This window comes from Chelmon rostratus, chromosome 17 (assembly GCF_017976325.1).
Source record: "Chelmon rostratus isolate fCheRos1 chromosome 17, fCheRos1.pri, whole genome shotgun sequence".
NCBI lineage: Eukaryota > Metazoa > Chordata > Actinopteri > Chaetodontiformes > Chaetodontidae > Chelmon > Chelmon rostratus.
Genome location: NC_055674.1, coordinates 20,128,636 through 20,142,268, shown reverse-complemented (window position 1 = coordinate 20,142,268; position 13,633 = coordinate 20,128,636). Strand labels below are relative to the sequence as shown.

At 43.1% G+C, this 13,633-nt stretch overlaps 1 protein-coding gene across 1 annotated transcript; it reads left to right on the top strand.

The window, feature by feature from the left end:
* Window positions 1-212: 212 nt before the first annotated feature.
* Window positions 213-7,579, top strand: LOC121620456 (cytosolic phospholipase A2 zeta-like). Its single transcript, XM_041956497.1, has 14 exons — window positions 213-341; window positions 897-1,007; window positions 2,153-2,295; window positions 3,037-3,223; window positions 4,071-4,173; window positions 4,397-4,537; window positions 5,280-5,345; window positions 5,440-5,505; window positions 5,590-5,739; window positions 5,845-5,985; window positions 6,662-6,745; window positions 6,844-6,995; window positions 7,117-7,288; window positions 7,410-7,579. Exons 1-14 carry the CDS (start codon window positions 213-215, stop codon window positions 7,577-7,579), a joined length of 1,815 nt encoding a protein of 604 aa, XP_041812431.1.
* Window positions 7,580-13,633: the final 6,054 nt, after the last annotated feature.

Below are 13,633 nucleotides of genomic sequence, written 5' to 3'. Positions count from 1 at the left end.
CCAGTGGTTTTCTAATTCGTCATGAAGATGTGTTACAGCAGGATATAAAAAGGATGAGTGCTCACATCATGAATTTAGTGAGCCTCTCCACTCCTGTTACTCCTTACAGACCTCCAGATTAATCCATGCTCTGTGCACCTGCGAGCATGCTGGGTGGAAATGCCAGCTGGCTTTCTGGGCTGCTCTGTGTTAGTATTGTGATGTTTGCACCTATGGGACAACCAGTGGACAACAGGGAGGACACGTCAACCGTCGCTCCTCTGATGGATGAGGTGTCGAGGGAGGAGAAGACGCCAGCTCCTGCAGCAGACGCAGAGAAAGAGTCAACATTCACTGTCGAGGTGAGGGAACGAAGGAAATGTTTCAGTTCAGTAAATGCAGCGTTCGTCTGGGCGCTGCCACGCTCAAGCTGTGTGTTTTTGTGTTCAAGACCAAAGATTTTTTTCGTCACAATCAAAAAAACCAATAGAATTATTGTCTGCTTGGGAGCAAAGCATATTTGAAAGTCTTCAGATCAGTGCTGATGGGGCTCTCCAGTCATGGAATTTATCAGAACAGAAAACAGGTTTACTGTACAAAGTAAAGAGAAACTGTGACGTTGATTGATGCAATGAGTGACTTTTTAGTTTTCTATCAAAATGTGTATAAAACTGAGGAAATAGCTGCATGAAAATGTTTGTCTGCGTACCGTAAATGTTTAATTTAACTACTATTTCTCAGTTACAAAAATAAGGATGAAAATGTCGACATACAATCTGATACCTTATTCTATCATGGTATGAAATGGCTTTCAATCACTGTGTCTCTTATTTACTATGTGTGTGTGTGTGTGTGTGTGTGTGTGTGTGTGTGTGTGCGTGCGTGTGTGTGTGCGTGCGTGCGTGTGTGTGTTGCAGCATTATGTGCGTCAGTCCCAGTCGCTGTCTGCTGCAGAGCAGGAGTTTGTCCTGAAGAGGAAACAAGTTGCTCTGAAGTCACTCAACAGCCTGGGAATCAAGTGTTCACCGGTATAACTAACCTGAGGAAAGGTCGCTGTTAAATACATGTCAGATACTTTAATACTTCACACGTATGCCCACGTTTGAGAATGTACATATCCAGTGGAGCACTACTGGACGAGTTATTACAAAAAGTGAACATGAATTGTTTTGTGGAACATTATGGCGTCGATCATTTTTGCTAAAGCCAGCGTGCTAACATGCTCACAACGACAATGTTAACATGCTGATGTGACGTTGCTAACCAACAGCCTTTTAGTTTGGCCTGTTAGCACGCTGACATCTGGCCCCTAGCACTGAACATAAAGTAAAGCTGAGGCTGACGGGAATGTCATTCATTTTGCAGGTGTTTGCTTAGAAACTGAAGCACTGGACAAATTAAGATTTTGACCTGATGATTGTGCTTGATGAAAATACAGACTTGTCCTCTGGGGAGCATGAATGCAACATTTCATGGCAATCCGTGCAACACTGAATGGTGGATGAACAACATATAGCGGCCATTGCTAGCATGACAAAAACAGTGCACCAACGGGACTGCTAGTGATACGACTGGTGGCTTTTGGGCCGATATTCTTTCCTCACACAAAACAGGCAGAAGATTCTTTCAAGTACAAACAAAGATAAAGAGATGGTGGAAGAAACACATATCAGCTCTCCAGCACAGCTAATGTCGAGACGAGCTAATGTCACCAAGCTAACATGACGATGACAAAGCTAGCACGCTATGTTTTTTCATGTTAACCACCTTGAGTTAGCATGTTAGCATGCTAACATTTTAGCCCACAGAAAGGTGTTTTTTCTTGTGGAGCGCACAGGGGCTACAGTGCGCCTTCTGTTGTGTCGCTCGGTGGTGTGGGATAAAAACGAACCTTGAACCTGAAGAGCACAAACAGCAACACCATAAAAAGAAGGTTTGATCTGACACTGAAAAGTTAATGGATTACCAGGGTTTTTAAGTCATCCTGTGGGCATCATAAAGACTTCCAGCAGTTAGTTATGACTGGATCAGCCTTGATTCAGTTTTGTTTAGGTATTAATTGGAAACTGGAAGAAGGTCCCACTCCTCTGATCACAGAAATAAAGCTACTTTAACATGGGTATTTTACGTCCATCCGTCTCCCCTTTATTCTTCCCTCTCTCTTTCCCTCCAGGATTCAGTTCCTCACATCGCCCTCTTGGGGTCAGGTGGGGGTCAGAGGGCGGCTGTGGCTCTGGTGGGCTCCCTCTATCAGATGGAGAAGGAAGGTCTGCTGGACATGCTGCTCTACCTGGGAGGAGTTTCTGGTTCTGCCTGGTAAACACGTACACACACTGTCACACATAATCCATTTATATTTGAAACGTGAAAATCAGCTTACCTAACTTGATCCTGCCTCTGCATGAGGCCTCTCGCTGCCTCGCTGAGGACAGCTGCACCTGATAGATAAAGAGGAGAAAGTTTAAACTTCACCGGCAGCTGCGGTTAAAGTGCCATCATCCAGCCATCAGTTAACGCTCTTCTTTACTGCCTTACTATTCATACGGATTCATATCGACTTTCTGGTAAAAAGCCTTTATTCAGATTAAGCTGCTTTGGTGCACCTTTGGTTGAATAAAAAAGAGTGAAAATGTGAAGCTACAGGCTGCACTTAATAGAAATGTAGGTGCCTGCCACAAGAGAAGGAAGGGATCATCTCATTACTGCAAAGCAGGTTGTATGAGGTTTACAATGCAAGTATAATAATTTAGAATGCAAGACAGACGCCATACATCACTTTATGTACTATAACATCCACTATGCTACACTATGCAACTATACCACGAATAATATAGTAAAAGACGAAGAAATCATAGCCAACAAGCCACTGAAAATACAAAAGATAGTAAAGAACAATAAGATGAGATAAAGTCAGACAATTCATTGTCAGGGTGTTGAGACCATCTGACAGAAGAGATCAATAAAAATCAGAGTCATCTCATGTGTCGCTCTGACTTATTTTGCTGCCTGTCACTGTCAGTTTGTTTTGACCGGCTGAGTTTTGTCTATCTCCCCCAGGTCCATGGCCTCCCTGTACAGCGACCCACAGTGGAGCACTAACATGGACCGAGCGGTGTCCAGGCTGTCAGGTCCAGGGGTCGGCCCAGAGGAGGCTCTGGCCTGGCTGGCCGAGAGGGCGAAGGAGAAGCACTTCTCCCTCACCGACATCTGGGGGGTCATGACCTCTGCGGGCATCATGAAACAGGTACGTCACAAACATACAGGCTGAACGCTGAAAGAAAGCAGCAGGACTGAGCCAGTGTTCAAATGTCCTTCAATTTACAGAAACATATCGTATTACTGCACACTTAGTTGTTAGGTGGATCTTTACTGGGGTGTGGAATGCTGTCTTTGGCTTCACAACACAAGTAGCCGAGGACAGACATCAAGACATGAGCAGTCTCTTGATTCGGCCGGAGTGTCTCACAGGTTTGGTGAATTTGACTTACGTCTGGCGCCTCCCTGAGGATAAACGCTCACAGTGCAGGTTTAAAGAGAGGAAAGGAAAACTTTGTTCTTTGTATTTAATTAATATTTCTCACTTGTTTCCATCAGGACCTTCGCTATAATTTTACTTACCTACATTTACTGCTGTTAATGTTCTGCTTTGTTTCTAAAGTTTCACCATGCGACCACAAAAGTATATCAGAACATAAATTATTTCCCTCCATGTTATTTCTTATACACCGCTTGATAACTTGAAAATCATTGAACTTCATATGCTCCTCTGTCCGGCACATCCCTGCCGCTGCGCCACAACTGGCTCTTCGCCTGTGAGGCACTCTGGGGGGGACACTGGTGCACATCCAAAGATACAAAGCTTTGCAATGTGTGTGTGTTACACTTGGGTCACTCATTTTGAGTTCCTGACTTTCAGAGTTGAAACGCAGTTTAGAGCATGTTGATTTTTAAAATTACACTAAATCAACTACATCAACTAAATCAACCTGTCTTCATTATTCATGTCTTTAACTCAAATTTGACAAACACAGCAGAGAGATATCTGATCACAGTTCTATCACAGTTCACTGACCCGATGCTCTTCTTGGCAGTTGGACCTTCGGCGTCTTTCTGAGGACGTGATGAACACCAACAATCCCTACCCCATCTACAACGCAGTGAACAAAAACTGCCTGCAGAATGGCTCTGACCAAGGTACTGAGACTATGAGACGAACATACACACAGCTGAAAACTTCTCAAGCTGCAATGAGATGCAGCGTCAGGACTACAGGCTGGAGCTGTGGACAAGCACTGAGGTGCTAACCAGAGAAAACACCCTTTCTTTCAATTTCAATCGCGTTTACGGCTGTCTTTTCATGTTTTCTAGGATTCACCGTCTCAGTGTTCTTGCCACTGTCTCTCTGTCTGTGGCTTAGGTAAATGGTTCGAGATGACTCCTCGCGAGGTTGGCTTCACAGATCTGGGCCTCTTCATCAACACCTCTCATCTAGTCAGCACAACCGAAGGAGCAGACCCTGAAGGTAAAAGGCCAGAGATGGACATGGTCAAGCTGCAAGGTGTGTCTGCCTCTTTCGTCTACTGGAAACGCTGTAGGGATCAGCCAACTGCATGGAGGCCCAGAAAGGCCATGGCAGTGCTTATCTCAAGTACACAAGATGAAAACATGACTATATACTGTATATATACATACCTAATATTAGGAAACATAGGAAACATAACTCCTGAGCTTAAGAGCAGGAATAGAAAAATAATTTCAACCACGTTCTCAACTTTTTTTGGTGATTAATTACTAATTTAATGTTTTTGTTACAGTTTCTTTTCTCCAGCTGTTACATGAAATATTAAAAAAAAAAGTTTCCTCATGTTCATGATTTACATATTTCTTAAAATTAACGTTTCAACGGTCTGGGTATTTTTTAAACCATAAAACCTATTTGACTTTTTTCAGTACAGAATGACACAATGCCTTTCCCCCCTGTGCTTCACTGAAGGGCAATTCCACTGATTTTACACATCAAGATCATTTACTCATCAGACTAGACTTTGTGCTAAGCTAAGCTAACTGAATGTTGGCAGTTGCTTCATTTTTACCATATCAATATGAGAGTGGTGTCAATATTCTCAGCTAACTTTTGACAAGCTTCAGTAGGGACATGAACTCAGCTGGAGGCTGCTGCTAACCTTTGTTCATGCTTTCATATCGCAGGTTTTCCCTGAATCAGTGACGTATTTCACTGGAAGTTACAAGGTGTTATCATCAACAGGATGTTTACAGTGTGTCCTGTGTGTGTCATGCAGGTGTAGTGGGCAGCGTTGCAGCAGATGAACAGAGTCTGGTAAACTATTTGCCTGACTGGCTGAAAGGTAAAAAAAACATCATATGTCGGAAAAGGGCAAAGAAGAAGCTGAACATTTTTGAAATGAGCAGCAGTGGAAATGACTGACTGTGTGCACTCAGGTCTGGTGGGTACTGCAGCTACTGATGGAAACACCTTACAGGACGTGATGGTTCTCTGGACTGATGGTAACAGGTTTAAAGAACAGCAGCTACTTCACAACACTCTCATAGTTCCTGTTATGTGAATGTTTTTTCTTTTCTATGTTGCAGTACCACCGCAGGTCAACAGTTTCTGGGATGTCTTGGACCGTTACATGCGTGGGTACCACAGTCTTTTGAAGCTGACAGAGCTGATCAGAAAAAACACAGAGGATCCCACTGTTTTATCCGGGCTGGACAAGCTGCAGAAAACACTGAAAGGTACTAATGACAGCAGTGGTGCTGATGATGATGATAGTTCATCTGAAACTTGATTGATCACGGTGTTCACTCAACAATGAACCACTGTGAATTCTTATGTTCCAGAGAGTCTAAACTTCAACCCCACTGCATCGTTTGGAAAGAAGAGCCCAGAACAACAAAAGCAGACCCTTGCTCAGTGGCATCAGAACATGGCACCATTGCAGACTTCGATCCAGAGTCTGGATGACGGACCAATCAAGAATGGTCAGCGCCAGAGTCATAGTGTTCTCGAACAAGTGTCTGTGCCGCTGCCCTCTGCAAACTGTTCACAAGGACAATTGCTCTATCTAACATCTGGCCCACTGTATTATTGCCCAGATAATACTTTGATTAAATGGTAACAGGTAACAGGCATGATCTGTAACTGCAAATACCTGTAAATAATAAAAACTTAAAGCTGCATTATAGATTTTGTGGCCACAAGGGGGCACTGCAACAAAACACTAATATAAATAACTATAAAAGCAGCAGTTTTGACTAACTACATTGAACCACAGCACCCATGAATGAATCATCGTGCAGCAGAGCAAGCTGTGGACACAACACTGATGTATTATAACATTATGAAGTTGTTATGGTGAACTTTCTAGCACACATCTGTCTGTTACTGGCTCCAGCAGTTACGGAGCAACATTAGCATTCATTTGGAGTCGTGTTTGTGTCCATGTGATGAATGTGAGTCCAGTATTCACTTTTCTTTTAGCTCTGTTTAACTCTCCATCATCTCGAACAAATACCTGACTCTTTGGCTTCTAAATGCTCCACCGTGTTTACAGCCTGTTTTGCTGCCCCCAAGTGTCCAAAACCATCAAGAATGCAGCTTTAAGTTCTTCATCATGCCCAGTAAATGGCTTCATTTGGGTCTGCTGTGTTTTCACAGTCTCCCTGCTGATCCAAAAAGTCTTCCCGCTCATCTGGAAATGGGAATGGGGGACAACTGAAAACTTCCTCTACCAGTACCCAGGTAACTCATTGTCACTACAGCTGAACATTTATTACGTTTACAGTCCTGTGATTTCTCAGACAAATGGGATGTTGTGACTGATTTGTGTTGCTGGGAAGGTGCTGTGGTGCCGTCCTGCATCAGACTGAAGGAGCACCTGCAGCTGATAGATGCTGCTGTGATGCTCAACATGCCCTACCCTCCCTTCCTGGGAGAAAAGAGAGACGTAGACCTCCTTATTGCTCTGGACTACGGAGCCGATGCCTTCAAGGTGAGGTGTTTGTGGTGACTGGTGTGTGCTGTGGATATATCAGCGGAGCCTCAGGAGTGACAAATGTCATGAGATAATACAAATTGTTACGATAATCGATCTGAAACTGGTCTCTGCACAGAGCCTGCTTCTTGCCAGAGACTACGCAGCAGCAGCGAAGAGGCCTTTCCCAGAGATAGACGTCAAAATCCTGGAGGAGCGAGACTGGCCGAAGGACTGCTACGTGTTGGAGGGAAAGGAGAAGGAGCCCACCATTGTCTACATGCCGCTTTTCAACAGACGCAACTGCAAAGGTCTGCTGCACCCACACATGCAGAATATCTGATCAGTACTTCTAAAAACCTCCACCTGTGCTGAGTCCACCGGTGGTAACGGGTGACCGGGGTCTAAACAGGTGTTCACTGGTTTCTGCAGATGCGGAGGAGATCAAAGCAAAGATGAAGGAGTTCTCGACCTTCCAGCTTCCGTTCAGCCAGGAGAAGATCGAGTTTGTGCTGGAGACGGCGAAAGCCAACGTGAGGAACAACAAGCGAGCTCTGCTAAGGGAGATCAACAAGGCGATTCTCCGCCGACGCAGCAGGTGATAGGGTGGAGTAGAGCCAGCGGATTGACAGACCAACAGATGGATGTGTGAGTAGACTCAGTTTCTTTTTTATGAATGAGCAAAAGAGAATAAAGCAATGAACAATGTTTTTTCACCATCTTTAACATTATCATCCATCCTCTCTTCATCCCTCTTCTTCTTCTTTTTCTTTTCATCTTTCATCTTCTTTTTCCATCTTTTATCTCTTCTTGCCAGCCCTCATTTTCCTCTCCATTTTTCTTCTTACGCTTCTTTTCACCTTCTTCGCCACCTTCCCTCCCTTCTTCTTCACCTTTCTCCTCATGCTTCTTCTCCTCTCTATCATTTCCCTATTTTCCTCCTTATTTCCGTCCTTACTCCCCGTCCTCTTGTTCCTCTCCATCTTTCTTCTTCTTCTTCTTCTTCTTCTTCTTCTTCTTCTTCTTCTTCTTCTTCTTCTTCTTCTTCTTCTCCTCCTCCTCCTCCAGATATTACAGCCGGTCTCCAGCAGAGTCTGACCTCTAAACTTCATGGAGTCTGTGTCACACAAGCACTGAGAAATGTATCAGAAAATATATGTTTCAATGATTTCTTTTCCTTCTCCATGAATTACACGCTGTGTTGAAGTGTTACTTTCATTAATTACAGAGTTCACAGTACAGTTGAAACCATGTTTATATCCATACATGACCGACGTGTGTAAACGTTCATATTCCTGGAGCATTTGGATGTAGTAACGTCAGTGTAACACTAGAGGTCTGTCTGCGTTCACCATGTTTCAGACACCTGTCATGACATTCTCTCCAATATGTTGTCTCACCTGTGTTCCTGCTCATTTCATGAAAGTGTAATAAATCTGATTATGATTTCCTGAACTCTCAGAACAGTAATCACGTGTTTTAAATGCTGTTTTTAAATTAAAGAGTTAAGACTGTTCAGGATTGAATGAAATGTTACTGTGAAGGCAACTGTCACACTGATTGAAACCCACTGGCTGCCCCTAAACAAACTTGCAAACAAAATTGTGCACACATGTATCTGAAATATCAGTTAACTGACCTCAACTGAATGAGAGTATTAGCAAAGTTAAACTCGGCAGCTGCTTGTCAAGTGGGTGCAATAATGCTCTACTTGAAGGGGCACAAATATTGTCAGTAATGGTCGGGTCATGGACTCCAGTCTCATGGTATTACTCTACACACTCATATCCCAGATTTGCAAGCTAATGCGGTCCTGTGGGCAGAGGTCAAAATCTATACCACCATTATCCAACAGGAAATGACTCGACCTCAGCCTGACCCCTAAGGTATTGTGTGGTGTTGCCTATCTCAATCCGTCTCTGTGTATCTGCCTGATGTACAGTTAGAATGGCTTCATTGTGCCGTCCTTTAGAGCCATTTAGCAACTGACTGTGGATACTGCCAGCTCACCCTGCGAGGCCGGACCCTGAGGTGGGCAGCTGAATGCGGAAAGAGTCCAATATTTGAACAGCTGAGCTTATATACAGTTGAGGATTTATGGTAAGATGTAGTACCACTGGTACAATTTCATGTGCAGTGGAAGTTTTGGACGGATGAATTAAAGGCGCTGATGATAAAAGCTGCACTGATCGAGTATTTGAAACAAATGTCAAAAGAGGATCGTCACAATCTCTGCAGTTGTAGCACTTGTTAATCTACCTGTTAATCGAACAATCGAATAAGATATCAAAACAAAAAGTTTTAACGGCGAGGAGAGCATGCAGGTTACTGTGTACACACAACAGGACACTGAAGGGAAGGACTGATACGTCCATCACCACTGAGCACATCCAGTGCCAGGGGGATCGACTGCTCTGATTTAAGTGACCTTTCCAGTCATGTCACCTTCAGGACAAACATGATGTTTTTAACCCCACTGCTGGCGTGGCTTTGCTTTTCTCTCATGGTGCGTGTTCATCATTTCGTCCTGTAGGGGTCAGGAGCAGGCTTCAGACTGGGCACCACACAGACATACACTATAAATGTCTGGACCAGGGCCGTAGCAGCAGTTTTAATAGATTTTTAATAGTTCATTTGCTCAGCTCACTGGCACCCAAAACAGCCTGTTCAATCATATTTTCTGTCAATTTTATTTCCCTACATGAGGATCTTAATGCTTTTTTAAGCCTTTGCAGGGACAAAATTCTGGCATGAAATACTGATTATTCGAATCATGTGACAAATATATATAATAATTATAATATTAATATAATTATTAGTATTTTTGGCCCTTAAAATTAGTAAGAAATTTCTGGAATCAGAAAAATACGCGGGGCATTATCTTGTAACATATACCCACAGTGTGAGCTGTACAGCTCTGGACTGGGTTGCACCAGTTATTCATTAATCAGTTAGTTTGTGTGTTAAGTTCTTTGAAACGAGTAACTAGTTTCAAACTAATGGTTTCCCTAAATTGGGTTTCATTATTAAAACTGATGGAGGTGGGCTGAATTAAGACTTAAGCAATGTGTAAATAAGTCTGTAGTCATGCTAAATCTATATTAAACTTACCAAACAATCATTTGTTATGTATGTATCTGTTTTGCTTGTATATGCATACATGGAGAATTATGTGTGGTAATTAGTAGTCTGCATGGATTTTAGAGTGAGATGCACAAACCTAACTGTGTTATTTCATCTCCACTTAGTTAACACTTACATGATAATTGAACCTATGAACGTGGCATCTGCTATAATCACAAAAAGCAAAGATGTCAGTGAGACAGGATATGACAATAGCATAAAGTAATATTTTTCTGAAAACATAACAGATTTGTGGTTTGCTGATCTTAATCACATTTATGAAGCTCAGCAGTAATTAACCAGGACTAACGTCTAACTACACTACACTTTACTCCTCTTGTGATTCAGACTCAGGTCCATGGTGCAGGGCTGCTTTCCTTTGTTGCTGAAGAGTGCCTTTACATGCAGTGTGTTAAGGCATCCAACTCAGTGACCTTGTTACAGAGCCTGGAGGCAATACACTCATAGAAACAACTTGGAGTCATGTTGCCTTATGTCAGCTCCAATCTTCATGCTCTCCTAATGTGTTTTTCTCTTTTGTCCTCCACCAATCATCTCTCCCTCCTGCGCTGTCTCCTTGTATCACTTATTCTGTATCACTTTTTACTCTTTTTTTTCACTCCAGCTGCTGTTTTGCCACATTTTCTTCACTGCTTGTCTGAGCGCTGGTTTCATTCTCATATATTTCTATCCTCTCCCCTTCATCGGCACTGACATTGAAATTGCGAATGTTAAATTGGTTCCCCACCAAAACATGTCGCTTACAGGTGCAGTAGTTGTGACACAACACAAAGTACACAGCAGTTTCAAACACGTTGTTCAAAAGACTTTATTTATGTCTTGATCTCTTTCACGATACATTTCCTTTCCAAAAAAGCACCATTATTTCTCTGACAGCCCATCCACTGGGCAGATGCAAACAGCTGATCTCAGGACAGCGCGTCCGGAAGCGTGGCCGCGCGTGGACACGGTTGTCATTCATCGACCGGCGAGTTGACAGCATCACCAACCCACCGACAGCGATGAATGTGAACCGGAAACCAGCATTGGGAGAGGACTGTTCCATGTGGGGTGGGGCAGAGGACGGACGACTGGAGCAACCACACGGGCACCTGAGTCTCAGGCTGAAACGTGTCCCTGCTGATTTCAGTCAGAACATTTAGAGCACCTCAGTCTATCGAAGATAAAGACCAATTATCTTGTTGGCATTCAACAATAAAACAAAGCAGCCACATATTTAACTGATTAAAAACAGGGTAATGTTCTCTCCTGACATCGAAGAAAGCTTTCTCATTACAAAAAATCTCTTTTTGCCATAATTAAGAAGTTCATCTTAGCTTGTGGAACTTGATAGCTTTGTTACAGTAATGAGCCATTAAGATGTGTTGTGATAAAGTGTCTCCCTATTAAGAGAAAGCGTCCCTATAATGAGACAAGTGGTGCAAAAGTGTGAGAAAATTTTCGTTAATGGTAATACTGAAACTGCATGAATGAGTTTGATCTTGACCTTGAACGGTTATAAAAGGTAACCGAACTGCAGGCAGCTTCTATAGACGACTGATGCTCGTGTCTCACTTTTCAGTTTGAAATTATTTATCGTCTTTTCAATATCAGTGAGCTTTTTTCATAGCAGACATTTTGACTTAGCAGGACAAGGGCAGGTGAAACTCAGGACATTAATGAGTAAGTGAGTCAAGCAGGTGAGCCAGTTTGCACAATGTCAGGTCGTGAACTGGTGCATCCAAATGGAATGCAGCCTTTGTTAATGGTATCAGTCGCACCTGTTTGGCAAGTAAAAATGTCCTCCTGTATAAAACCCAGCTGCTGCAGAGATGTGGAGGGTCGTGTGCAGTGTGCTGCACACGTGCGTGGCGCTTCCGTGCGTGCATCCTCAGCGGTTTGCGTCTCAGGCTCACGTGAGCTCAAGCGTAAGGGTACACTCAACACTCGATGGTTTCTCTGAGTCACAAACTCACCGACAGCGTTGAATGTTCCCCAAGACTTGAAAAACTCAGGCTGACAGCGAGCTAACAAACAGCCTGTCCCCCAGCGCTACAAGGAGTGGACAGCCATGACAGGGCCGGGCCAGGAGGACGCTAAACGAGAAGAGACAAGAGCTCTGCAGGTGCACGCACACGGTTTAACCAGTGATGTAGTGCACAGAAAAACTACTGAAACCACTTGGTCATCTTTCTTTCTTTGTGGAGTAAAGGACACTTACATTGAGAAAGCGTGTAAATTCATGATATTGAGGTGATTGTTGTTCACGCTGTGGATATCAGAGACATTTAAAGCAACTTTTCTCATCACTGCAATGAAATATGTTTATTCTCTTGGCAAAGGATGGTGATTGGTCAAATTGCAGATATATCGTAGAGATCGGTCAACATCGGAAGCTCTCACAGATAACGCAGAGAATGGCTGAATTTGAATGCTTTACTATAGATAAGGGCCTGTCCTGTGCATCATTTTATTATTACACTCTGGTTTTTCATTTTTTCTTCTCCCACTTTGTCACCTTTTGTTTACAGCTACATCACATGGGCAAAGGTCGGAGGAACTTACCTGCACGACACAGCTGACATCATGGCAGTGCAGGGCTCCACATACAGTTTGAGCTGAAACACAGAACCACAGACACCACAGACATTTGGTCACTTCAGGTAGAAATCAATCAAATATGCAGTTTATATAAATCAGCCAATTACTGCTCAACACATGAATGATGTTTTGTATCATGTTAATAATTGCAAATGTGCCTTAATATAGAAAAAAAACATCATACAAATTACAGGTCATCCACTGTTGCTTCTGAGGAGTTAAAACTCAGTGACCACAATGTGATGCTAAGCTAAACACAATTGTAAAAACGGTTTAACATTTTGTGTCTACACTCAAAGTTCAACCCTGGTGCCTTTTAAACTAGAACATTTTTATTCATTCACGTTTTTATAGTGAAAAGTATCATGGATCTGAAACAAACTCCATAAATTCTTTATATTTCCTCCAGCATGATCTTTCCTTCAGCATTATTATATTAAGTATTGTCTTACCCAAATATTCAACCTGTGTATTCTGCAAATGAAGTGTGTGTTCTTACAATAAAACCAAAACGCTGCTACAAGCTCATAGCGTAACTGCTGTTGGGTTGATTGTGTGATGATGGAGGAGGGGGGGTGAGAGGTGGGAGGGGAGGAGGAAGGGGAGTCAAGGGTGAGTGGAGAGAATAGGAAGGGTGGGTGGGTGGTTGGGGATGGTGGGAGGGGTGGCTGTCTGGGTGAGAGGAGTGTTGATCGATTCCAGGCTTGGTATTTTCCAGACAGGCTGAATGGTAAAGGTCAAAGGTTAGCTGCTCTTGTTTCCTATGAAAGAGAGGCTGTGTGTGTGTGTGTGTGTGTGTGTGTGTGTGTGTGTGTGTGAGAGAGTGTGCGTCTATTCATGCTCATGTGTAATGGTGACTGCATCATGCATGTTTGCCTAACATCATATTTAAAATGTGTTTTTTCAAATCTCTAGTCACGCAAAGCCTGGCA